At 46.7% G+C, this 27,938-nt stretch overlaps 1 protein-coding gene across 1 annotated transcript; it reads right to left on the bottom strand.

The window, feature by feature from the left end:
* Positions 1-5,600: 5,600 nt before the first annotated feature.
* ANKRD60 (ankyrin repeat domain 60) lies at positions 5,601-14,891 on the bottom strand. The gene is made up of 4 exons (XM_040331169.1): positions 14,593-14,891; positions 11,862-11,992; positions 8,331-8,496; positions 5,601-6,119 (listed from the first exon to the last, which is right to left on the bottom strand). Exons 1-4 carry the CDS (start codon positions 14,795-14,797, stop codon positions 5,698-5,700), a joined length of 924 nt encoding a protein of 307 aa, XP_040187103.1. The 5' UTR covers positions 14,798-14,891; the 3' UTR covers positions 5,601-5,697.
* Positions 14,892-27,938: the final 13,047 nt, after the last annotated feature.

Below are 27,938 nucleotides of genomic sequence, written 5' to 3'. Positions count from 1 at the left end.
TGTGACCCCCCCCCCATGGTTTTTACCGGTTCATCCTGGGACCTGTAGTTCTTCACTAGTTGGGGGGGGGGGGGGGGTCGCATCTTCAGCTCTGAGGGGTTCATGGTGGGACCTGTAGTCCTTCACTTTTGGGGGTCACATTCCCCCCAAAAGTGAAGGACTACGAGTCCCAGCATGAACTCCTAAAATACAAAGATGTGACCCCCCCCAATTTGAAGGACTAAAACACCCAGCATGAAACCCCTGAGATCTAAGGGTGTGATCTCATAGATTTCACAGGTGTATGCTGGGACCTGTAGTTCTTCACTCTTTGGGGGGCAGGGGGTCTCACATCTTCAGCTCTGGGGGGGGGGGGCATGCTAGGACCTGTAGTCCTTAACTTTGGGGAGGTCACACCCCCCTAAAGTAAAGGACTACAAATCCCAGCATGAACCGATGATATCTAAAGATGTGACCCCCATCCCCCCAATTTTGAATCTCCCAGCATGAACCCATGAGATCTAAGGGTGTGACCCCATAGATTTCACAGATCTATGCTGGGACCTGTAGTTCTTCACTAGTTTGGGGGGGTGTTACATCTTAAGCTCTGAGGGGTTGATGCTGGGACCTGTGTCAGTTTCATTCCGGGACACTGTATTGTCCCAGAGTGAAGGTGCCCGGGACAGACCTGCAGAATGCGGGACTGTCCCGGGCAATCCGGGACACGTGGTCACCCTAGATGACATGCCTTTACAGCGGAGCTGCTCAACCTCCCAGCTCCGCCTCCGCCTCCTGTCATTAACCACTTAAGAACCCCCAAACATTATGGCCCGGATTCACGAAGAACTTAAGGCGGCGTATCTATTGATACGCCGCGTAAGTTCTACGATGCGCCGGCGTATCTTTGTTTTGTATTCACAAAACAAAGATACGCCTGAATGTGGGCTAGATCCGACTGACGTACGTCTTAGTACGCCGTCGGATCTTAGGTGCATATTTACGCTGGCCGCTAGGTGGTGCTTCCGTTGATTTCCGCGTAGAGTATGCAAATTAGCTAGATACACCGATTCTCAGAACGTACGTCCGCCCGGCGCATTTTTTTTTTACGTTGTTTACGTAAGGCTTTTTTCGGCGTAATGTTACCCCTGCCTCATGAGGCGTACGCAATGTTAAGTATGGACGTCGGGACAGCGTCGAATTTTCCGTCGTTTGTGTAAAACGTTCACGAATAGGGCTTTGCGTAAGTTACGTTCACGTCGTCTCGGCATTGAGAGGGGGGAATTTCATTTGAAAATTTGACGTGATACTGAGCATGCGCGCGCATGCGCCGTTCAAAAAAAGCGTCATTTACGTGGGGTCATGCTTAGTTTACATAAAACACGCCCCCCTGTTCCTCATTTGATTTAGGCACGCTTACGCCGGCAGATTTACGCTACGCCGCCGGTCTGGTGCCCCCATAAAGCTGCCGGTATGATGGTGCAGACACAAGGGACACTGACATGGTCACCTATACCTGGCAGGTAGGTAGTAGGACTCTCCTGCAATCCTTTTGCTTGTTTTAGTTGTACATATTAGGGAGTCTTAATGTTATTTCTGTTGATTACTGATGAACGTTTATTTACTGACACACACTGGACTGGCATGCACTGACCTACACTAACAAAGGACGTCCAGATGTACATAAACTGACCGCTCCATGCTTTAGAGAGATGCACACAGACAGACAACCAAATTAGGAGAGAGTAGATCGCACACACAGATTATAGGATGAGGCCTACTACAAACATACACCCAACATTAGAGAAAGGATGACTAGCATCCAGTAGGGTAGCTTAGTGTAGTTAGTGTAGGTCCTGCCCTAGAAGAGTCTACCTTGCCGTGGTGGGCAGGCTTGGAATCTCTTGGTCAAAAGTGCGTCAGCGAATGGAAGAGAGGATCACTAGATCTTCACTTCTGGCCAATAGATTTTACCAAATGACTCTTGGTTTATTCACAGTATATATATTTGGAAAATGAAACCAATGTGTATAGGTCCATAATTATACTTTCGTAAACACACAATACAGATTTGGTATATTTACATTTGGATTTCTTCCTCTTTTATTTAATCCTTTCATGACCGGGGCTTATTACCACTTGGATGCACAGGCCACATTTGCAAGGCTGGAAGGGGCTCTATGGCCACTTCTCCCTCTTCTGGTGTGTGTAGGGTTGTGTAATAGGTAGGGGTGCAACGGATCAGAAAACTCACGGTTCGGATCATTCCTCGGATCAGAGTCACGGATCGGATCATTTTTCGGATCACCACCATATATAGATAGTCCCCACTGTAATGTCCACATCTCCTCCACATGTACACATCTCATCTCCCCCACTGTAATGCCCACATGTCCATCTCCACCACTGTAATGTCCACATCTCCCCCACATGTCATCTCCCCCACTGTAATGCCCACATGTCCATCTCGCCCACTGTAATGTCCACATGTCCATCTCCCCCACTGTAATGCCCACATGTCCATCTCACCCACTGTAATGTCCACATGTCCATCTCCCCCACTGTAATGTCCACATGTCCATCTCCCCCACTGTAATGCCCACATGTCCATCTCCCCCACTGTAATGTCCACATCTCCCCCACATGTCATCTCCCCCACTGTAATGCCCACATGTCCATCTCGCCCACTGTAATGTCCACATATCCATCTCCCCCACTGTAATGTCCACATGTCCATCTCCCCCACTGTAATGTCCACATCTCCCCCACATGTCATCTCCACCACTGTAATGCCCACGTGTCATGTCCACCACTGTAATGCCCACATGTCCATCTCGCCCACTATAATGTCCACATGTCCATCTCCCCCACTGTAATGTCCACATGTCCATCTCCCCCACTGTAATGTCCACATCTCCCCCACATGTCATCTCTGCCACTGTAATGCCCACATGTCCATCTTCCCCCACTGTAATAACCACATGACCATCTCCCCCACTGTAATGTCCACATCTCCCCCACATGCCCACATGTCCATCTCCCCCACTGTAATGTCCACATCTCCCCCACTGTAATGTCCACACCTCCACATGTCATCTCCGCCACTGTAATGTCCACATGTCATCTCCCCCCACTGTAATGTCCACATGTCCATCTCCCCCACTGTAATGTCCACATCTCCCCCACTGTAATGTCCACATGTCCATCCCCCCCACTGTAATGTCCACATCTCCCCCACTGTAATGCCTACATGTTCATCTCCCCCACTATAATGTCCACATCTCCCCCACTGTAATGCCCACATGTTCATCTCCCCCACTGTAATGTCCACATCTCCCCCACTGTAATGCCCACATGTTCATCTCCCCCACTGTAATGTCCACATCTCCCCCCACTGTAATGTCCACATCTCCCCCAATGTAATGTCCACATGTCCGTCTCCCCCACTGTAATACCCACATGTCCATCTCCCCCACTGTAATGTCCACATGTCCACCTCCCCCACTGTAATGCCCACATGTCCATCTCCCCCACTGTAATGTCCACCTCCCCCACTGTAATGCCCACATGTCCATCTCCCCCACTGTAATGTCCACATCTGCCCCACTACCACTGTAATGTCCACATCTCCCCTGTCAGCGAGCCGCTCTGGAGAGCTCACCTGGGCCACCGCTGGGTGTACCAAGATGGGCTAGGCCGAAGCCGCTGCCTTTCCTATGGGCTCAATCCGCGGATCGCGTGATGTACCGATCTGTGGACGTTGACCCGGTTGGATCGAGGATCAATGATGATCCGTTGCACCCCTAGTAATAGGTGTTTATGTATTACCATGTGTCCTAACCATGTATATATGTATATACTGACAAGCCCCTTATGTGACAGTAGTGACAGCAATGTCCCCTCAATGGAGACATCAGGGGTCTTCTAGCTTCACCCCAGGAACAGGATATACGATTAAATCCTCTAATTAAACATTCCACTTTACTAGGAAAAGATATCAAGATCTCAGGGAATTTTATATACATTTTTAATAAATGTTATATTCCTACACATTCTCCTCACAAAATATATAGGGAATTCTTTCCTGATATCCAGGGCTAGAGGATCTGCTTTATTAAAATAGTGTTTTTCTGCCCTTATAATCTATACGTTAGTATTAAGCCTTTCTCTAGTCTCCAATATAGTTGTAAAATTCCATGCGGCTTCATTGCCCGGTTCCCTGCTGCGCATGCGTGAGTATCGCGGCGCGTTCCCAGTGGTCCCCGCTGTCTCCTGGGACCAGTGTGTTTCCCATAAGGCAGCGGGGGGGGGGGGGGTGTCGTGACTCCCGTGGGAGTCTCTCCCCGGAAGTGGGTGCAAATACCTGTATTATACAGGTATCTGCCCCCCCCCTTCCCCCTGAAATGTGCCAAATGTGACACAGGAGGTGGGAGGGTTCCGAAAAGCGGAAGTTCCATTTTCGGGTGGAACTCTGCTTTAAAGTGACTGTAAAGCTTTAATTTTTTTTACTTATCTGCTCTGCGTAATGGTTTTGCACAGAGCAGCCCTGATCCTCCTCTTCTCAGGTCCCTCGTTGGCGCTTCAGGCTCCTCCCCTTGCCTGCTTTGGGGCACTTGTGCGTGCTCGATCCGGAGCCTCACTGTCTTAGTCGATTGTGTAAAAAAACATCTGCACTTGGTGACTATTAACCCCCGGACCATATTGCTGGTCAAAGACCAGGCCACTTTTTGCGATTCGGCACTGCGTCGCTTTAACTGACAATTGCGCGGTCGTGCGACGTGGCTCCAAAACAAAATTGGTGTCCTTTTTTTCCCACAAATAGAGCTTTCATTTGGTGGTATTTGATCACCTCTGCGGTTTTTAGTTTTTGCGCTATAAACAAAAATAGAGCGACAATTTTGAAAAAAATGAATATTTTTTACCTTTTGCTATAATAAATATCCCCCAAAAATATATAAAAAAACATTTTTTTTCCTCAGTTTAGGCCGATTTTCTTAATATATATTTTTTTACTGGTAATGGCGGCGATCAGCGTTTTTTTTTCAGTACTGCGACATAATGGCGGACACTTTTGGGACCATTGTCATTTTTATACCGATCAGTGCTATAAAAATGCATTGATTACTATAAAAATGCTACTGGCAGGGAAGGGTTAACACTAGGGGGCGAGGAAGGGTTTAAGTATGTTCCCTGGGTGTGTTCTAACTGAAGGGGGTGGACTGACTGGGGGAAAAGACTGATCGCTGTTCATACATTGTATGAACAGACAATCAGGCTTTTCTTCCCCTGACAGGACCGGGAGCTGTGTGTTTACACACACAGCTCCCGGGTTCTCGCTCTGTAACGAGCGATCGTGGGTGCCCGGTGGCCTCCGGCGGCCCGCGCGCGCCCCTATTGGCTGCTGGGAGAGATGACGTATAGCTACGTGATCTCGCCCAGCAGAGCCGACCTGCCACCGTATAAATGCGGCGGCTGGTCGGCAAGCGGTTAAATGACACAGTGAAAACGAATTGTGACTCTCAGAGAAAGCAACACTCTAAAATGTGTTTAAAGCGGAGCTCCGCTGAAAAAAAAATATTAAAAGCCAGCAGCTACAAATACTGCAGCTGTTGATTCCACTTTTCCACTTTATTCAAATCTGAAAAAAAGTTTTTTTCAGGCTTTACATTTTGCTCTACTTTTCATAAAGCAGATACAAAGCTTACATTGACACTTTATTTTTCAGATTCCTGTTGTCAGATCTGTGCTCGCAGCAGTGTGTTTTTTCGGAGCGCTAAATCCTGACCCCTCAAATTCTTTATACTGGACAAGGTTAGCCATGTAGCGCTTAGCATAAGAGCCGCTCCTCCAGGTTTTAAGCTTTGAGTCAAACTTTTGATGAGCAAAAAGTTCAGAGGGGTCTAGATGAGTGTTGGCAGACACAGTGGCTGCTCGTTCTCGCCACTGGAACAGGAAGAGATGGCGTTCAGCCTTCTTCTGGTGCCATAACCGTGCCAGGCCAAGAGCGGTATGTCCGTTTTCATTGATGTCTTGCGTTTGCGCTCCGTTTGCTAGAAGTTCATCTACACAGTCACACTTGCCCATAGCTGATGCCACATGGAGAGGACTGTTTCCAAGCTTGGTTTTGGCCAGTACATTGGCTCCTAAATAAAAAATTAACCAAAAAAATAAATAAATATTTGAATGAATAAATAAAACTACTATTATATCTCAAGACAAGTACCATAGATGTCAATATACTGTAAAGATTTTAATACTGTGCAATATTGTTTATGTTACAATACTTTTCTGATTACTAGCCAGGAAAAGTAATGAAAATTATTTGATATGAAGACCTCAACAGTGCCATAATTCACAACTCCTATCCACATGGGTATTTGGGTGTTCCTGTCCACCTTTGTGCGTTACATTTGCATTATATATATATATAAAAAAATCTGAAAAACTGTGTGTGATCCCCTCATTATCTATAAAACAGATAGGGGAGTCTAGAGTAGAGGTAGACCGATATGGGTTTTTCTCTGGCCGATACCGATGCCGATATTTCAAAATCGGGGCGGCCGATGGCCGATATTTTAGGCCGATTTTTGCGGCCGATTTTTTTTTTTTTTGAGTGCCCCATGACATAAAATTTGCCCATCAGAGTGTCCCTTAATAACATAAAATGTGCCCATGAGCACATTTATTGTTATTAAGGGACACTCTGATGGGCAAATTTTATGTTAAGGGGCACTCTGATGGGCACAACAAAACTTTTATGTTAACATAAAAAAGTGCCCATCAGCGTGACCTTGCCCAGCAGTGTTAGTGTTGACAAAAAATAAATGCCCATAGTGATCTACATCAATGAACGAATATGCCACATACCTAGCTAGAATGCAGGGGATGCTGCAAAATAAGAAGCCGGGAAGGAGTAGCAGGGGGCGGGGCGCGCACTGGGCGTCACGCCTTTACTCGCAACGGAGAGCCAGTAGAAGACCCGGAAACCAGGAGCAGCAGGGGGTGGGGCACGCAAGGGTGACGTGAGAGACAGGCGTGGCCCCCTACTCGCAATGTGAGCAAGGAGTGGACCGCGAGCTGCGGGGGAAGGACCGTGACGTCACGCCCCTACTCGCCGCCGTACGTAGACTTCCAGGACTTGCGGTGAGTAGCAGAGGCCAATGCGGATGGAGGATTCATGGCGGGGGCGGGGGCACTGGTGACTGGTCAGTACATGACTGGAATATTGTAGCCGCGAATCAGCCGATTTTTTCACGATAATCGGCCGATGCCGATTTCACAAAAACGGCCAAATATCGGCCGACCCCTAGTCTAGAGTAGCCATAAGGTAACTTATTCCTTATACCTCTCAGCTGTACTTTCATAACCCTTGAACATACAGGAAGAGCATGGTTGATCAGTCTTAGGCCCCGTACACACCATCGGATCTGTCCGCTGAAAACGGTCCGCCGGACCGTTTTCAGCGGACAGATCCGCTGCGTCCGCTGCCGGATTTCTGTCTGATGGTTGTACACACCATCAGGTAAACAATACGCGGGGCGTGGCCGTGCCGTCGCTGCAACGATGACGCAGCGACGTGGGCGGCCCTGGAAGGTCAAAGCTTCCACGCATGCGTCGAACCAGTATGACGCATGCGAGGGATGTCGGTCGGTCGGACGTGTCCGGTGAGTCTGTACAGACGACCGAACACGTCCGACGGACAGGTTTCCAGCGGACAGATTGGTTAGCATGCTAACCAATTTTGGTCCGCTGGAAACTGTCCGATCCGCCGGACAATTGTCCGCTCGGGCCTACACACGACCGGATCTGTCCCCTGAAACTGGTCCGTCGGACCAGTTTCAGGGGACAGATCCGGTCGTGTGTAAGGGGCCTTAGGGTCCTAATTCAGGCAGCAAAAGCGAAGGAGCTGAGTGGAAAATTGGCAGCCATCCAACCAGATGCAGCCACTGTTTGGGTATTCTGACAGCCACTGGCGCAGATGTTAGGATACAATAGCCAGCAGGTGTGATTCCTCCATAAATGTGGGGCTGAATGAAAGAAGTCTTAGCGTTTATGGACAAATGTGGGCTACATATATAATTTTGGAATGTAGACGGTGCGATAGGTAGTGACAGACCAGGGGGGGGGGGCACAGAGCGGATCCAACCATTCCAGGCAGCACTGACATACTGACACCAGCACTGCCACTGCTATGTAAAGGTTGGGGTGGATACCAGACTAATCACCCCGTGGTTATCGTTCTCCATTACAAAAACACTTTAATGCTGCACTACTGCTAAAGAAATTGCAAAAGGCAACAAGGTTTCAAGTAAGCAAACACATTTAAAAAATTCTAAAAGCGTTGGCAGCCTTACCGTTCTTTAAAAGGAAACGTATCATATGCAGGTATCCTCGATGTGCAGCAACATAAAGGGCCACACTGGCTCTTGCAGCTATCCACTCATTCCTCTGCTTCACACTAAACCTCAAAGAATTTTCTGTGTCATAGGAACTGTCTGTAGTCACTCCTAAACATTTCAGCTACAAAGAGAATTAGAAACAAATACAATTATTCTACTTACACATGCACAAACTTCTCATGTAGCATTTTGGTGGTGTGGACCTAAAGAGGCACTCTAGTAAAAAATATATAGTCTCGAGTTTTAAGGTGGCCTTAAATGAATCAAATGAATGATTGAAGATTGCCTCTTACATTGGGGGTCAGTGGGAGGAATGCCACTTACATTGGAGGTCAGTAGGAAGAATGCCCCTTGCACTGGGTAGAATAATCCTTGCATTGGTGGTCAGTGGGGAGAATATCCCTTGCACTGGGTAGAATTTCCCTTACATTAGTGGTCAGTGGGAAGAATGCCCTTTTAATGGATGGAATTCCCCTTACATTAGCGGTCAGTGGGAAGAAGGCCCTTACAATGGGTAGAATTTACCTTGCATTAGTGGTCAGTGAGAGGAATGCCCCTTGCACTGGGTAGATTTTCCCTTACACTAGTGGTCAGTGGGAAGAATGCCCGTTATACCGGGTAGAATTTTCCTTACATCAGTGGTCAGTGGGGAGAATGGCTCTTACACTGGGTAGAATTCCCTTTACATTGGTAGTCAGTGGGAAGAAATCCCCTTACAATGGGTAGAATTCACCATACATTAGTGGTCAGTGGGAAGAATTCCCATTATACTGGGTAGAATCCCCTTTACATAAGTGGTCAGTGGGAAGAAATCCCCTTACAATGGGTAGAATTCCCCTTACATTGGTTGTCAGTGGGATGAAAGCCCCTTACACAGGGTAGAATTCTCCTTACATTGGTGATTAATGGAAAGAATGCCCTTATAATGGGTGGAATTCCCCTTACATTAGCGGTCAGTGGGGAGAATTCTCTTCACATTGATAGTCAGTGGGAAGAAAGCCCCTTACACAGGGTAGAATTTGCCTTACATTTGTGATCAATGGAAAGAATTCCCTTATGATGGGTGGAATGCCCATTACATTAGCGGTCAGTGGTAAGAATGCCCTTACAATGGGTAGAATTTCCCTTACAATGGTGGTCAGTGGGGAGAATTCCCCTTGCATTGGGTATAATTTCCTCTACATTAGTGGTCAGTGGGGAGAAAGCCCCTTACACAGGGTAGACTTTGCCTTACATTTGTGATCAATGGAAAGAATGCCCTTATGATGGGTGGAATGCCCATTACATTAGCGGTCAGTGGTAAGAATGCCCTTGCATTGGGTATAATTTCCTCTACATTAGTGGTCAGTGGGGAGAATGCCCCTTACACTGGGGAGATTTTCCCTATACTAGGTAGAATTCTCTTTACATTGGTGGTCAGTGGGAAGAAAGCCCCTTACACAGGGTAGAATTTGCCTTACATTGGTGATCAATGGAAAGAATTCCCTTATAATGGGTGTAATTCCCCTTACATTAGCGGTCAGTGGTAAGAATGCCCTTACAATGGGTAGAATTTCCCTTACATTAGTGGTCAGTGGGGAGAATACCCCTTGCACTGGGTACAATTTCCCTTACAATGGTGGTCAGTGGGGAGAATGCCCCTTATACTGGGTAGAATTTCCTCTACATTAGTGGTCAGTGGGGAGAATGCCCCTTACACTGGGGAGATTTTCCCTACACTAGGTATAATTCTATTTACATTGGTGGTCAGCAGCAAGAATGTCCCTCACAATGGGTAGATGTCACCATACATTGGTGTTTAGTGTGAAGAATGCCCTTATACTGGGTAGAATTCCCATTACTTTGATAGTCAGCAGGAAGAAAGCCCCTTACACATGGTAGAATTCTCCTTACATTGGTGATCAATGGAAAGAATGCCCTTATAATGGGTGGAATTCCCCTTACATTAGCAGTCAGTCGAAAGAAAGCCCCTTACATTAATGGTTAGTTGGAAGAATGCCCTTACACTGGGTAGAATTCTCTGTACATTGGTGGTCTGTGTGAAGAATTCTCCTTATAATAGGTGAAATTCCCCTTACATTGGTGGCCAGTGGGAAGAATGCCCTTACACTGGGTAGAATTCTCTTTACATTGGTGGTAAGAATGCCCTTACACTGGGTAGAATTATCTGTACATTGGTGGTAAGTGGAAAGAATGCCCTTATAATGGGTGGAATTCCTCTTACATTCAGTGGGAAGAATGTCTCTTACAATGGTGATCAGGGGCAAGAATGCCACGCACGCTTACAAACAGCTATAAAGGTGTCATGGCCGTGGGATCTGCCAAATGACATTGGACTCAAAACTATGCACGCACCACCATAAAAGAGGTCAATCAGCCTCAGCTCAATAAACCTTAACCACTTAAGGACCGGCCCCTGTAGATATACGTCGGCATAATGGCACGGACAGGCAAAGGCACGTACATTTACGTCGCCTTTAAGATGCCGCCGTGTGGTCGCGCACGCGCCGCCAGCAGTGCGCTCGCGCCCCTGCCGCCTTCCCCGTGATTTGGACCGCGGGTACCGCGGACTCGATCGCTGCGGGCATCCCCACGATCGTCTCACGGAGGTATAGAGCGGGGAGATGCTTGTGTAAACAAGCATCTCCTTGCTCTGCCTAGTGACAATGACACTGATCTCCGCTCTGTGTACTCGGAGCGGAGATCAGTGTCATGTGACACACAGCCCATCCCCCCTACAGTAAGAAACCCTCAATAGGGAACACTTAACCCCTACAGCGCTACCTTCACTGCCATTTTCACAGTAACCAGTGGTCCCAAAAATGTGCCAAAAGTGTCCACCATAATGTCGCAGTCACAATAAAAATCGCTGATCGCCGCCGTTACTAGTAAAAAATAAAATTATTTATAAAAATGCCATAAAACTATCCCCTATTTTGTAGACGCTATAACTTTTGCGCAAACCAATCAATAAACGCTTATTGCGTTTTTTTTACCAAAAATATGTAGAAGAATACGTATCGGCCTAAACTGAGGAAAACATATATATATATATATATATATATATATATATATATATATATATTTTTTTTTTTTTGGGGGGATATTTATTATAGCAAAAAGTAAAAAAAAATTGTCGCTCTATTTTTGTTTATAGTGCAAAAAATAAAAACCGCAGAGGTGATCAAATACCACCAAAAGAAATCTCTATTTGTGGGAAAAAAAAGGACGTCAATTTTGTTTGGGAGCCACGTCGCACGACCGCGCAATTGTCAGTTAAAGCGACGCAGTGCCGGATCGCAAAAAAGTGGCTCGGTCATTGACCAGCAAAATGGTCCGGGGCTGAAGTGGTTAATAGGCACCTTGGTTGGGACCGGCTGTATTAGAATTAATCGATTTCTAACCTCCATGACAAATGGGTATCAAATACCAATACAGGGCCTATGTGATAGCAATCAGGCATGGATGGTAACAATTCTCATATACCTCTGCTAGGTTTCCTTCAGCTGCAGCTTTAACAAGATCACCCCAGCCGTCCCGTGACCAGATGCTCAGACAAACAGTTCCTCCAGGAATAATTCCATTGAATTTGAAGGTAGATGTGTCAGGCATGTCTCCTGAAAAAGGAAAAGCAAACAGCATTGAGATGTTCTGTTACCAATACAAATGCTGTCAATGGTACATGTGGTTCAAGAAGTGGCCCAAAGTATACAAACTAGGGTTGTCCCGATACCACTTTTTTAGGACCGAGTACTTTTTTTCATGTACTCCCCTGATACCGATTACTAATACTTTTTTTAATGCCATGTGACAGTTTGACTGATGGGCACTGATAGATGGCACTGACTGATGGGCACTGATAGATGGCACTGACTGATGGGCACTAATAGGTGACACCTATGAGCACTGGCACTGACAGGTGGCTGGCACTTAAGGGGCGGCACTGACAGGTGGCACGGATAGGCGGCACTTATGGGCACTGATAGGTGGCTGGCACTGATAGGTGGCAGTTATGGGCACTGATGGCATTGACAGGTGGCTGGCACTGATAGGTGGCAGTTATGGGCACTGATAGGTGGCTGGCACTGATAGGCGGCAATTATGGGCACTGATAGGTGGCTGGCACTGATAGGCGGCAGTTATGGGCACTGATAGGTGGCTGGCACTGATAGGCGGCAGTTATGGGCACTGATAGGTGGCTGGCACTGATAGGCGGCACTTATGGGCACTGACAGGTGGCTAGCACTTATGGGCAGGCACTTAAATGCAGCAATAAATGACATGAGGAAAGTATTTTGAAATGCTATGCTGCAGCGCCCATCTTGGTACACCCTGCACTCGGCATCAGCAGACATCTTGTTACACCCAGCCCAAACTATATGGGCTGGATGTAACAAGATGTGAGCTGCTGGTTTACTGTGGCCAAGGGCAGGGTGTGCCAAGATGGGCGTCGGGATGTCCAAGCTGATGGCGACCGCTCCGCCCACTGAGGCTGCCCGCCCACTCCGCCCGATCCGCCTACTGACGCTGCCCACTGAGTCCACTCGCCACCGACCAAGTATCGGGTCAGGCATCGGGAGCATTTGTGCGAATACAAGTACTCGTACAAATGCTTGGTATCGCCGATACCGATACCAGTATCGGGACAACCCTAATACAAACCAAAAGCAACATTAACACCCCTAGGGCTCTTACTGAGATGCCACCTAGAGGAGATATTTGAAACTGATTGGAGTGAAAAAGGTGCTGTATACAGTAAAACCTTGGATTGAGAGTAACTTGGTTTGAGAGCGTTTTTCAAGACAAGCAAAATGTTTTAATAAATTTTGCCTTGATATGCAAGCGATGTCTTGATATAAGAGTAACATCATGTCACAACTGAGTATAAAAATGAAGAGAGGCGCCTCTAAGTGTAGCAATATGGTTACATGCACTGTAGTCCTTTTTAAGAATATAAACCATGTACAATTCTCAATATACAAAATGTACCTCTATTTGCACAGTTATCACCCCTGACCAGACCGCCCCCTGTCAAACTTTCCCATAGGAGTTAATAGGATTGTCAGGAAAGCCAAGTTCATGCATTGCTCAAAGAACTGTGCACGTGCGTGCAGGATTACATGCCGGCCCTTGGGGGCGCGCAGCGCGGCGATCGGTGATGCGGGGTGTCAGTCTGACATCCTGCATCTCCGATCTCGGTAAAGAGCCTCAGGCGGAGGCTCTTTACCACGTGATCAGCCGTGTCCAACCACGGCTGATCACGATGTAAACAGGAAGAGCCGTTGAAAGCTCTTCCTTACTCGCGTCTGACAGACGTGAGTAGAGGAGAGCCGATCGGCGGCTCTCCTGACAGGGGGGGGGGTTCGCGCTGATTGTTTATCAGCGCAGCCCCCCCTCGGATGCCCACACTGGACCACAAGTGAAGCCCACACTGGACCACCAGGGAAGGGGGCAGTGAAAAAAAAAATTAGAAAGATGCCAATCAGTGCCCACAAATGGGCACTGACTGGCAACATAGGCACTGGGATAAACAAGTGATGCCCAGTAATGCCCTCAGTGCCACCCCTCAGTGTGCATCAGTGCCACCTCTCAGTGCCCACCTTTCAGTGCCCATCTGTGCCACCCATAAGTACCCATCAGTGCCACACATAAGTGCTGCCCATGAGTGCCCATCAGTGTCGCCTATGAGTGCCCAGTGCCGCCTATAAGTGCCCATCAGTGCCACCTATGAGTGCCCATCAGTGCCGCCTATGAGTGCCCATCAGTGCCGCCTATCAGTGCCACCTATCAGTGTCAATCAGTGCCGCCTCACTGGTGCCCATCAGTGCCACTTTATTGGTGCCCATCAGTGCCGCCATATCAGTGCCCGTAATCGAAGAAGAAAACGTACTTATTTATAACAACAAAAAACAGAAAAAAATAAAAACTTTATTTTTTTCAAAATTTTCGATATTTTTTTAGTTGTTGCGCAAAAAATAAAAATCGCAGAGGTGATCAAATACCACCAAAAGAAAGCTCTATTTGTGGGAATAAAATGATAAAAAAATTGTTTGGGTACAGTGTAGCATGACCGCGCAATTGTCATTCAAAGTGCGACAGTGCTGAAAGCTGAAAATTGGCTTGGACGGGAAGGTGCGTAAGTGCCTGGTATGGAAGTGGTTAATAAATATAACTATAATGAGTGATGATTTATTGCCCCTCCCCCCAGTTTTGTCACCTTCATCTACATAGGACAACCTCTGGAGGTGGATTGGGATCCCAGCCAGCAGCTCCAGCTTCTCTTTCAGCTCTGCCATCTTCATATGGGGGCTACATCCGGGCACTGAGAACCTCTCCTGGCTCTCCTGGAGTCTCACTTTGATGCTGAACTGGCTGTCACGTGGGGTGAGGGTCCCAGACTTCATTTTCCCACGGTGAGCCATAGGAAGCGAGAACCGGGGGATAGGAAGCGTTGCTAGGCAACCACAAGGACGCTACAAACGAGAACGGTGCGGCTGAACTGGTTACTAGGCAACCATGTGCCCGCCCTCTCTATCCAATCAATGAGCGCACAGCTTTCAGTTGCTTCTGCTCATCCAATCAGAGAGCACAACTATAGCCTTACATTGCGGGGCGTGTTCAGCGCTCCGGATTGGTTCCCTTTGTAAACCTAGAGAAAGATTACAGTGTAGACACGTGTTATTGTTTACCTCCATTGGGGAAAGTAGCTGAGCGCTGTATAGAAATACAGAACTCTGTAGATAGGTGTAGAAATGAAAAAAAAAAATCAGCGCAATGGACAAATAATGACCCTATTAATAAATAGCAGCTGAACACCAGGATCAATGATCAAAAATCCCTCAGATGAATATAGAACAGACAGTGCAGCGCTAAAATGCAGTCCAAATATCAAAAAGCAAACACCATCCATGCAGTCTTCAGTGGTTGCAACATGCAGGTGACTCCGTGGGTACGTATAAAACCGCCACCAATTATAAAGATGGCCGCTCACCTTACCAAGATTACCCTTTAATTATAGAGGGTCAAATGCACATTTCCTTACGGTAGGGTGACCAGACATCCCCAGTTTTAGGGGACAGTCCCCTGATTGAGGACACTGTCCCCGGACCAAGTCTGTCCCTGGTTTTGTCCCCAGATTGGATTTAATAGGGGGCAGGGGCAATTTCATAGACAGTCAGTGCAGAATTAAAATAAAAAAATTAGAATTACGCCCCCCGCTCCGCCGTGCCTACTAGTTTAGGGGGGATTGTATTTTTCCCATTATCTGTGCCCCCTTCTGATGATCATGTGCTGGTCGGAGCGGAGGGAATATTTCTTCAGTTTCGGCACATGCCCATTCAGCTTCGCTCGCATGTTCTTCTGCCTTGGCTCAAATCCTGGCCAGCCACCTGCCCATCTCCTTGCCTTCCCTGGCGGAGTGATCTTCCTCCGCACCCCACCCAGTAGTAGAGTAAGACTTGAGAGGCTGTGAGGCAGGCGGCGACGGGCAGAGAGTTGCTGATTGTTGCCATTACTAGTGAAGAAAAAATATGTCCCCAGATTTAATTTAAAAAATCTGGTCACTTTACCTTACGGACACTATAGGATGGTACACAGTGGCGTTGCGTCCATAGTGGGCCCCCTCTCGCTCCTGCACCGCCACTGAAAACAATACATAGATTCATGCATTGTATGAATCTATGTATTGGCGCCGCTGCCGCCCACTATTCAGATGGCCGGCACCCTGGCGAGCGCCGGCCATCTGAATAACGGCAGCTGGTTGGCTGTGGAAGTGTCTATCAGAGCCAGTGGCTCTGATAGGCTTTCCGATTACAGCCTGTGTGCTGTAATCGGCTTCCAAATAGTTAACCAGGGGACGCACAGGGTGTGCATTTCCTGGTTAACACTGACAAGCATCTCAGTCAATTGGGTTCACCGGATCTGGTTACCGGTAACCTGATTGGCTGAAGCGACATCGAGGGCGGGAGAAGACATAGAGGGGTCGTGGAGGAGGATGGCTGACCGAGAAAGATAAGTGCCGGGCAAGGGGGGCAATCTGGCGGTATTTTGGGGCAAACTGGTGGCATTTTACGGAGCAAACTGGCGGCCATTGATGGGCACAGTGGTGACAATGGCATGGCACAGTGGCTGCATTTGGCATGGCACAGTGGCGACAATGGCATGGCACAGTGGCGACAATGGCATGGCACAGTGGCTGTGTTTGACATGGCACAGTGGCCACAATTGATGGAACAGTGGCGACAATTTATGGCACAGTGGCTGCGTTTTGACATCGCACAGTGGCGACAATGTCATGGCACAGTGGTGACAATTGATGGCATGGCACAGTGGCGACAATTGATGGCATGGCACAGTAACGACAATTGATGGCACAGTGGCTGCGTTTTGGCATGGCACAGTGGCGACAATGGCATGGCACAGTGGCGACAATTGATGGCATGGTACAGTAACGACAATTGATGGCACAGTGGTTGCGTTTGATGGAATGGCACAGTGGCGACAATTGATGGGCACAGTAGCTGTGTTTAATGGCATGGCACAGTGGCGACAATTTTATGGCACAGTGGCTGTGTTTGATGGGCACAGTAAGGCTGCAATTGATGATTTTTTTTTTCCGTTTGCGCCCCCCAAAAATTTTGAGCACCAGCCGCTACTGATGGTACAGCAAATCCCAATCAATCCGGATTCAGAAGAGGAAAGCCACTATTTTGCGTTCATATCTCCAAGGTCACATGGGTCATGCAATCACAAAGGACAAAGACATAGTGCTCTCTGCAATAATAAAAAGGTTTAATGATAAAGTGTGGATAAAAAAACTTACAAACGAGGCACTATTCCAGTGCCAGATAAACAGTGTGTGTATGATAACAGGATGCGTGATGGCTGCGGGTGACGTCACAATGCTTCCTTCCGTACGCGTTGCGTCCCTATGGGCGGGGACTTCATCAGCGGATACAGAAGCTATGTGACCACCCGCTATAAATACCAAGAGAACGAATTGCTATAGTAACCCGATGCCGCATCATATGACGCAACGCAGGGCGGGGTGATAACTCCTCATGAACTCAATCCCGGAAGTGTCCCCACAAGCTATTTGCAAACTACAAGGACAAGATCGCAACTAATATAGTGCGACTAACAATATCCTCCCTTGGATAATATTACCAACCAACAACACATGTGAATAATGGCTAGACCCTTGAGCACTATATATCGCACAAAGGCTAATTCACTGTGCATAATAACAATTTACCCCCAAAAAAAATGATATAAAAATTCTAAAAAACATTTTTATCGGAAAATATATATAAAAAAATGTAATATCAAATCTCAAAACTGGATAACCAGTATTAAAATTCATTATAAAACGCAACGTCATCCGCGACCATCTTGAAAACATACAAATATATTAATAATCAACGATCAGTAATAAAACAATTGATATCACAATCAGCATTTAATCCACCGGGCAAAGTACCTGAGTTTCATGTATCCAGTAAGATTCTCTTTTGCTTAACTGGCAAATAAAACTGCCCGGTGGAGGTGTAGAAATTACATTGATGTTCAAGTTGGTGTCATTGGTTCCAGCCTGAGTTGGATGTGCAGGGCTGGAATGCCCTGAAGGTTGGAGGTGCTGATGTCACTCCCAGCCTTAGCCAAGGCAGGACAGGCAGGGCTACAATGCCCTGAGGATTTTGCAGATGACTGGTGGTAATAGTCATCATTATTATTTCTGTGCAAGGAACTTCTAAAGCAATTTCCCATTGTTGAAAATTGCAAAACAATTAGCAGAACAAAGCGATGCTTCCTCTTCACCTTTCACAGCTTGAATGAGCTCCCCACTCCATAGATTTCAGGATTGCATAGGTGTGCGCACAGGGTCGGCCGGGTGTGCCTGGGCACACCCTAATCACCCCATGTGCATTCGCATTATCCAGGATCGGCACCAGATGGGTCGTTGGGGGTGCCAGTGTAAATGCCCCTAATATATAAAATATGGCCCAGATTCTCAAAGGAGATACGACGGTGTATCTCTAGCTACGCCGTCGTATCTCTGAGTCTGAGCTGTCGTATCTATGTGCCTGATTCTTAGAATCAGTTACGCATAGATTTCTATTAGATCCGACCAGCGTAAGTCTCTTACGCCGTCAGATCTTAACTGCATATTTACGCTGGCCGCTAGGGGCGTGTACGCTGATTTACGCCTAGAAATATGTAAATCAGCTAGATATGCGAATCCACTGTACGCCCGGCCGACGCAGTAAAGATACGCCGTTTACGTTAGGCTTTTCCCGGCGTAAAGTTACCCCTGCTATATGGTGGCGTACATGCGGCGTACCAATGTTAAGTATGGACGTTGTTCCCGCGTCGAATTTTGAAAAATTTACGTTGTTTGCGTAAGTCGTCCGTGAATGGGGCTGGACTTCATTTACGTTCATGTCAAAACCAATACGTCCTTGCGGCGTACTTTGGAGCAATGCACACTGGGATATTCCACGGATGGCGGGTCACAAGTTATTTACATAAAACACGCCCCCCTGTTCCACATTTGAATTAGGCGGGCTTACGCCGGCCTATTTACGCTACGACCGCCGCAACTTACGGAGCAAGTGCTTTGAGAATACTGCACTTGCCCGTCTAAGTTGCGGAGGCGTAGCGTAAATTGGATACGCTACGTCCGCACAAACTTGCGTCCCCCTACGTGAATCTAGCCCAGGGGCGGACTGACAACTCATGGGGCCCCCGGGCACTAGGGAATCATTGGGGCCCCCCAGGTTTAAAGATGGCCACCACACGGCAGCCATCTTTCTGATGCAACATTAATGCGGCAGGGCCTCGTGGAGGGGCACCTAGCTTTGCAACATGCAGAGTGGCAGAAGACTTTGTTATAGGATTAACTGTAGGTACAAGTGGTAGTACAGAGTTTACTACTACTTCAAGTCAGATTTTACAACTCTGTTGGGGGGAGGGGGCTTTGGTTAGATATCAGGGGTCTAAACAGACCCCCTGAAGTCTCACTTTTGAGACAGAGCCAGGTATTGAGGACAGATATTCCACAGTCCCTTTCTCTGCAGCCTTTGTTGCACTGAAAATGAATGATCAGGAGACAGAGACTATTGCCCCTTCATAAACTGAAGCATAGTAAACATAGTTTACTATGCTCAGTTATGAATGAATACAGTATGCATCACTCACTGTGTTAACTTAGAAAATAAAGGGGCTGGTAAATGACATATTTACAGGCACCTACCCCACTCTCCATCCTGACAGATTCCCCTATGTGCCCACAACTACTGCTGGTGGGAGAGAAGCTGGCAATGCTGCGAGGGAGGGGTTCAGGCAGTGAGAGAAATCCAGATTAGTGCAGTGGGTGGGGGAAATAATTGAATCAATCTCTCAACTGCTGCAGTGAAAGCCACAAAAGATCAGTTTCAGTCATTTCCCCCACCCGCTCTATCCACACATTATCCCCTATGTTGGGAATAACTGCAGGTGCAGGGGTCCCCCCCAAGCACCACAAGGGATGGAGTTGTGAGACAGTTGGTAGGGGTGAGTTAGTTTTTAGGCATTTATTTCAGTGGCAGTGTCTGTGGGGTGACTGGGGAGCAATGTTGGGAAGGTAGAGAATGAAAAGTGACCTTGGAATTATGTCACACAGCTGGGGGGTAGGAAGTAGCTCAAAGTGATGTCTGTCAGCTGGATGTATGGAGTGGCCTGGGGGTGATGCAAGCTGGGCAGGGGCTGAGAAGTACTCGGATAAAGACGTCTATAATCCAAAAAGGTCTGCAACCATCTTCAAATAGATAAAACAATAAATATTACAATGGTACTTCTCAAAGAGAACAACCTCCTTTTATAAGAGATATATGCAACCCCAATAACTCTGTCTATGTCTAGATAATATGTTTTTTTTTATTTATTTTTTTTACCATTTTATTTAACCCTGTGTTATCCAAACCCTGTACAATCAAAAGTGTAAACTCAACACAAACTTAACACTTCATGACTATAAGTTCAGATCTATGAATGTGGGGAATGCATGCAATGTTTACGCTTTCCCAAAATGCACAGAAATGAGCTGCCCTTTAGCAGACGCACAGCATTTCTATTAATTGTTAATGGCACTCCCATGCAAACGCGCCCATCAAACTGGACTCTTTCATGACTTTTCCATGTTGCTAGCGTGTAGGGCAGCCCATTGAAAAGAATGGGCTGCTCTACACGTGTGAAAAACATGCTAGTGCTTGCTTGGTTGCCCCTGCAGGTGTGAACCAAGCCTAACTGTAAGGCCCCTTTTACACAGGGCATGTTCGTTTTGAAGGGCTCCGCTTTGCTCAGCGGGGGATTGATCCACTGAGCAGACGGATGACAGATAGTTCTCTACTTACTGTGCAGAGACGGACCTGTCAGTCCCGCTCTCCTCTGAGGACTGCCTGTCCATTTCCATCCAATCCACCAGACAGATGGAAAATAGGACCACCGTCCACCATCCATCTAATTTGGCAGACAGGATCAGATTGGATAGCAGCAGGTGTAAGCGGACATGTCACCGCTGACATCTGCCGCACCATAGGGGAGACTGGAGGGTCCAATCGGGTCCATCTGAAAAACAGACAGGCAGACCTGATCAGAAAGCCTATGTGAAAGGGGACTTGGCACATAAAAAATATACATTTTCCATAAACATACATGATTCTCTAAATGATCAGTGTTCATACAGTTTTCGTAACATGCAAATAGCCATGAACATTGTGCTTTCATCAGGAGCGGTGCGTCCATAGGGACGCTGGAGCGCCGCCCCCTCTGGCTCGCTTGCTCACAGCCAGTGGCTGGCTCTCTCACAGCCACTAAAATATACAGATTCATGCATTGTATGAATCTGTATATTTTCGCTGCTCAGGCTTATCCAAGGAACGCACTGCCGGTACGTCCCGAGGATAAGCTTCAGGAAGCCGACTACAGCCGCTGGCTCTGATAGGCACTTCCACACAGCCAACCAGCTGCCGTTATTCAGCTGTCCTACCAGCTGAATAACGGCAGCTGGTTAGCTGTGTGGAAGTGCCTCTCAGAGCCAGTGGCTTTCCGAGTACAGCCCTGAGGCTGTAGGCGGCTTCCTGAAGCTTATCCTCGGGACGTACCGGCGGTGCGTTCCTTGGATAAGACTGACAGGCGTCTTAGCCAATCAGGTAATCTGATTCTGGTAATCAGTAACCTGATTGGCTGAAGCGTCATCGAGGGCGGGACAAGGGACATCGAGGGACGTAGAAGCCAGAAAGGTAAGTGCCAGGGGGGGGCATTTTACTGTGGGCACGGTGGCTACAATTGCGGGGCACAGTGGCGAGAATTGGGAGCACAGTGGCGACAATTGGGGGCACAGTGGTGACAATTAATGGCACAGTGGCGATAATTGATGGCACAGTGGCTGTGTTTGATGGCACAGTGGGGACAATTGATGGCACAGTGGCTGCATTTGATGGCATGGCACAGTGGGGACAATTGATGGCACAGTGGCTGCGTTTGATGGCATGGCACAGTGGCTGCATTTGATAGGCACAGTGAGGCTGCAATTGTTTTTTTGGGGTTTTTTTCCGTTTGCGCCCCCCCCCCCCCAAAAAAAAATTGGAGCACCAGCCGCCACTGGCTCTGATATGTTTATTGAGGAATGTTTTCTGTATAGTGTGTAGAGTTTATGTGGTGAGTGTACACTTGACTGTACAGGGTGTGCATAACACAGGGTTAAATGGAAAAGTCATAAATGAACTTCTCATTGAGTGGGACATACACAGAGTGATGGGGGATGTTTATGTAGATAGATAGTGATTAGTGTACTGTGCCTGCTTAGGAGATATCTGTCCCGATGTCTGTCAGCTAGGGGGAGGGGTGCTGCAAACTCTGCCAGCTCCTACACACACTTGCCTGCTATTTCAACCCTCCTTGTCACCACACTTAACCCTTCACATGTTGCCACAAACATTTCCTCCTGACATGAAACCTTATATTGTGTGCATTGCAGCAGCTTACCTGCACTAAACTTTCCTCACTCACTCAGCTCAGCTCCCTCTCTGCATACAGCGTGCAGTAGTCGGCAGTAGTTATGCCCCTCCTCCGGGTTCTCCCATCGCACGGCACTGAAGGGGGGATATGACTGAGGTGGGGAACACGGAGCGAGTGTGCAGGAGAACACTGAGGAGTGAGACAGAAGGAAGACTCAGAACTTCTAAATGCATAAACTGCCAGGCAGTGTATGTATTTGGAAGCAGTGACACTGCTACTGACAAACCCTGGGATTGAGCTCTAACGGAACACCTTCTCAAAGTGTGACTGTCCCTGCTCACGGGCCCCCTACTGGCCACGGGCCCTCGGTCGGTGCCCGACTGCCCTAATGGTCAGTCCGCCCCTGATCTAGCCCTATATATTTTGCAGTGCTATTGTGTTCGCAAGAGGAGATTTTTTCAATGGCTGTCATACACAATATATTCCACTAGATGGCACCCTTGTATACATACTTTCTGTTGTTTTTGCTGCTGTCAAGCTGTTTACGTTAAGTAAACAATCTTTTGACTGCAAAGCCTGTGTCCTGCGATCTAGCTGGTTCCCCAAACTTTACATTCCATATTTGCGTCATTGCTCAATAACTTTACTAATTCTCATGACACTGATTACCAGCCATTCAACCTTTTTACTTTCACAAGATAGTTAAAACACTCTTCACAGGGCACTTTTCTTAATAGTCTACTTGGTAATCACAGCAATGGTCCAGGGCACAGTTCTAAGTGTCATGGTGCTTTAAGGTCAACTGAGGATGTGTACCGTGTATGCCTCATCGTTCTGTTTTCTGCAAGTACTTATGTAAATTGCTCCACTTGGCTCTATTTGATGCATTGTAGAACAACCCTTGGAAGCGTACATGGGGGTTAAAGGGTTGTATCTCTTATGAACACTGACATTTAAAATCAAGAGTGTGCCTTCAGAAAGAACTCAACCAAGCACAGCTTACATCTAAATCGACCACGTATTAGGAAACTGGTATATTGTTAGAACGTCTATAAGAGAAACTCAATTTATGGAGCCTTCATACTTTAACCACTTCAGCCCCGGAGGATTTGGATGCCCAAAGACCAGGCCATTTTTTGTAATTCGGCACTGCGTTGCTTTAACTGACAATTGCGCGATGGTGCGACGTTGCACCCAAACAGTTGGCATTCATCACCAGGACAAATAGAGAAGGTGAATCTGCTCAGCAGGTTTAACAGACAGCAATAAAATCTTGGAAAAAGGTACTAATATAGAGACAACACTGAATAGCCAATGTGTTTTGGTGACCTCAAAGATCTTCGCCTTTTCCAGGGCTAGAAATTCAAAACTAAAAAGAAGGTTGTGGCTTTAGATACATTTTTAAGGTATATATTGATGGGGTGCCTCAATCCCTGGATTCCTATGTATCTTCGATACTCCAACAGTGAGAACGTGTTGCAATAATTCAACACTTGAAGTGGTGCTCTTGTTATTACAGTAATACCTTGGATTGCGAGCATAATTCATTCCAGAAGCATGCTTGTAATCCAAAGCACTTGTATATCAAAGCAAACTTCCCCATAAGAATAAATGGAAACTCAGATGATTTGTTCCACAACCATTTATTCATATACAATTTATTACAGCAATACAAAATACTGTACAGTTTAACTGCTTCCCGACCAGCCACCGCAGTTTTACGGCGGCAGGTCGGCTCTGCTGGGCGAGATTGTGTAGATCTACGTAATCTCTCCCAGCAGCCAATAGGGGCACGCGCGCGCCGCCGGAGGCGCGCTCCCAGTCAGTCCACCCCCCCTACAGTTAGAACACACCCAGGGAACATACTTAACCCCTTCCTCGCCCCCTAGTGTTAACCCCTTCCCTGCCAGTGGCATTTTTATAGTAATCAATGCATTTTTATAGCACTGATCGCTATAAAAATGCCAATGGTCCCAAAAATGTGTCAATAGTGTCCGAAGTGTCCGCCATAATGTCGCAGTACCGAAAAAAAAATCGCTGATCGCCGCTATTACTAGTAAAAAAAAAAAAATGCCATAAAACTACCCCCTATTTTGTAAACGCTATAACTTTTGCGCAAACCAATCAATAAACGCTTATTGCGATTTTTTTATTTATTTTTTTACGAAAAATATGTAGAAGAATATGTATCGGCCTAAACTGAGGAAAAAATAGTTTTTTTATATATTTTGGGGGGATATTTTTTACAGCAAAAAGTAAAAAATATTATTTTTTTTTCAAAATTGTCGCTCTATTTTTGTTTATAGCGCAAAAACTAAAAACCGCGGGGTTGATCAAATACCACCAAAAGAAAGCTCTATTTGTGGGAAAAAAAGGACGCCAATTTTGTTTGGGAGCCATGTCGCATGACCGCGCAATTGTCAGTTAAAGCGACGCAGTGCCGAATCGCAAAAAGTGCTCTGGTCTTTGACCAGCAATATGGTCCGGGGCTTAAGTAGTTAAAGTGTATGGTGTATACAGTATGTGGCAGACGTCTGGGGGCAAAACGAGCAGTAAAAGGATCACAGTTTTTTATGTACATTTTTTTTTTTTTAGCATTACACTCACAACTTATATTTGTTAATTATTATTACCAGTCAAACAACATTAGAATTCTACTATAGCTTGTGGGCGCAGCATTTGACCTGAAATGAACGATTGCGGCGTCGTACAGTTTAGCTGCTCCATCAAGTCTTCTTAGAATATTCGACAGGCACCATAAGCCTTCAATTGACAGATTCAACCTTAATTATGTCGAATGTTCTAAGAATATTCGATGAAGCAGCTAAATTGTACGACATTGCAATCGTACATTTCGGGTCGAATGCTCCGCCTACAAGCTATAGTAGAATTCCAATGTTGTATGCCTAGTAATAATTATATTAATTATTATTACTAGTCAACCAACATTAGAATTCTTCTATAGCCTATGGGCGGAGCATTTGACCATAAATGTCCGCTCGTGGCGATCGTATGTTTTTAGCTGCTTCGTCGAATCTTCATGTCTCTATAATGTCGAATCTTTTCTCTCTATGGCGACTCTTTTCTCCCTATGGCGACTCTTTTCTCTCTAGGGCGACTCTTTTCTCCCTATGGCGACTCTTTTCTCTCTATGGCGACCCTTTTCTCTCTCTGTCGACTCTTTTCTCTCTATGGCGACTCTTTTCTCTCTCTGTCGACTCTTTTCTCTCTATGGTGACTCTTTTCTCTCTCTGTCAACTCTTTTCTCTCTCTGTCGACTCTTTTCTCTCTATGGCGACTCTTTTCTCTCTATGGCGACTCTTTTCTCTCTCTGTCGACTCTTTTCTCTCTATGGCGACTCTTTTCTCTCTATGGCGACTCTTTTCTCTCTATGGCGACTCTTTTCTCTCTATGGCGACTCTTTTCTCTCTCTGTCGAATCTTTTCTCTCTATGGCGACTCTTTTCTCTCTATGGCGACTCTTTTCTCTCTATGTCGAATCTTCATGTCTCTATAATGTCAAAAATGTCCTGTCTATGTCGAATAATCTCGAACTAATAGAGTTAGGTGAGGCACATTCAACCACAGATTCGATAGACACAGATTGCTATTGTCACCGTCATGTCGAATCTTCTATCTATATTGAACTGTTGTCACAACGAAATGAAAATAAAGCATTTTTGATGTTGGATCTTTCGGATTTCGGACTCTGCACATTCATTATCGTTTGTTAAAACGACTGCGAAAATCCCCGAAGTTCGGAACGAAAATGCATTCGGACGAAAAAGAATGCACATGTCTATTGAGCAGGCCCATCGGAACAAGACAGGCAAAACAAGCCACTACTTGGAGCCCTGAGCTGGCCTGGGGCCCCAGCAGGGCGGGCCCTTGCCGCCGCTTCCTATAAATGCTGCAGCCTGTAGCGTGGCCGAGCTCTTCTTCCTTGTTCCTCCTACAGTCCGGCCAGATACAGTAACCGCGCGGTACAGGAGATTCAGTTTGCTGTTCCGGCCGGACTGACAGGAAGTGCATACACTTAGGCCTCGTACACACGATAGGATAGCCAGAGGACAACGGTCTGAAGGACCGTTGTCTTAGGTTAACCTATGAGGCTGACTGATGGTCCGTTGTGCGTACACACCATCAGTTAAAAAACCAATCGTGTCAGAACGCGGTGACGTAAAACACAACGACGTGCTGAAAAAAACGAAGTTCAATGCTTCCAAGCATGCGTCGACTTGATTCTGAGCATGCGTGGGTTTTTAACCGATGCTTTTGCATACTATTGATCGGTTTTGACCTATCGGTTACCAGTCCATAGGTTCAATTTTAAAGCAAGTTCTCATTTTTTTAACCTAAGGTTAAATAACCTATGGGGCCTACACACGATCGGTTTGGACTGATGAAAACGGTCCTTTAGACCGTTGTCCTCTGAGTCTGACTATCCTATCGTGTGTACGAGGCCGCGTACACACGATCGGTCAAAACCAATGAAAACGGACTGAAGGACCGTTTCATCGGTCCAAACCAATCGTGTGTGGGCCCCATCGGTCAGTTATCCTTCGGTCAAAAAAAAGAGAACTTGCTTTAAAATTGAACCGATGGATACCTAGCCGATAGGTCAAAACCGATCGTTAGTATGCAAAAGCATTGGTCAAAAGGCCGCGCATGCTCAGAATCAAGTCGACGCATGCTTGGAGGCATTGAACTTCAGCACATCGTTTTACGTCACCGCGTTCTGACACGATCGGTTTTTTAACCGATGGTGTGTAGGCACATCAGACCATCAGTCAGCTTCATCGGTTAACCGATGACAACGGTCCTTCAGTCCGTTTTCATCGGTTATGACCGATCGTGTGTACACGGCCTTAGTGTTCACTTCCTTTAAGTCTGGCCGCGAACAGCAAACTGAATCTCCTGCCGCATAGTATGCGGTAGGGAGGCGTGGGGGACAGTCATCAAGTCGTCCCCCCCCCCCCTCCACGCTTATCAGAAGTACTACCCGACGTTCGGCGACAGCAGCAGCACATACCCCCCCCACTTATCAGAGGAAGCACTTATGAACAAAATTGAAATTGATAAAGAAAAAAGGTTCCAAAGATACCTTTTTAATAAAACTGCACCCCCCGCACTTATCGACTTGCAATGACAGAAGAAGTACTCAGTGTTCGGCGGCGGCTGCATCTCCACCCCCCCCCCCCCTACCGCTTCTCTCAACTTGAAACTCAGCAACACCCTGTCCCCCGCTTCTTGCTTGGGGCCCCCAAATTCCTTCAAACGGCCCTGCTGACATGGTGCCATCAGGAAAAGCAATTCAGCCCTCATCCCACAGTTTGGAAACTGTTGCTCTAAATCAATGAAATAAATCAATAACAAATGTTATTATAATTAGTTATAAATAGTATAAATTTAATTTAAATGTATTTAATTACTAAAAACAAACAAACAAAAAAAAAAACAACTGTATTCGTTTCTAACCCTCTGTTTCCGCCACGAGAATCAAATTTTTTACGTCGTTTGAGTAAGTCGTCCGCGAATTCGGGAGTTACGTTGTTTACGTCCACGTCAA

The sequence above is a fragment of the Rana temporaria genome, chromosome 12, assembly GCF_905171775.1.
Source record: "Rana temporaria chromosome 12, aRanTem1.1, whole genome shotgun sequence".
NCBI lineage: Eukaryota > Metazoa > Chordata > Amphibia > Anura > Ranidae > Rana > Rana temporaria.
The sequence above is the reverse complement of the archived record's forward strand: the minus strand, read 5'-3'. Positions and strand labels throughout refer to the sequence as shown.

Excerpts from the sequence above, each read along its gene's own strand:
- ANKRD60 (XM_040331169.1), bottom strand. The coding sequence starts at position 14,797 with ATGGCTCACCGTGGGAAAATGAAGTCTGGGACCCTCACCCCACGTGAC. Across the intron at positions 8,497-11,861 it reads CTGAAGGAAACCTAGCAGAG|CTGAAATGTTTAGGAGTGAC; the intron begins GTATATGAGAAT and ends TTCTCTTTGTAG. Across the intron at positions 6,120-8,330 it reads ACGTTTCCTTTTAAAGAACG|GAGCCAATGTACTGGCCAAA; the intron begins GTAAGGCTGCCA and ends TTTTTTATTTAG.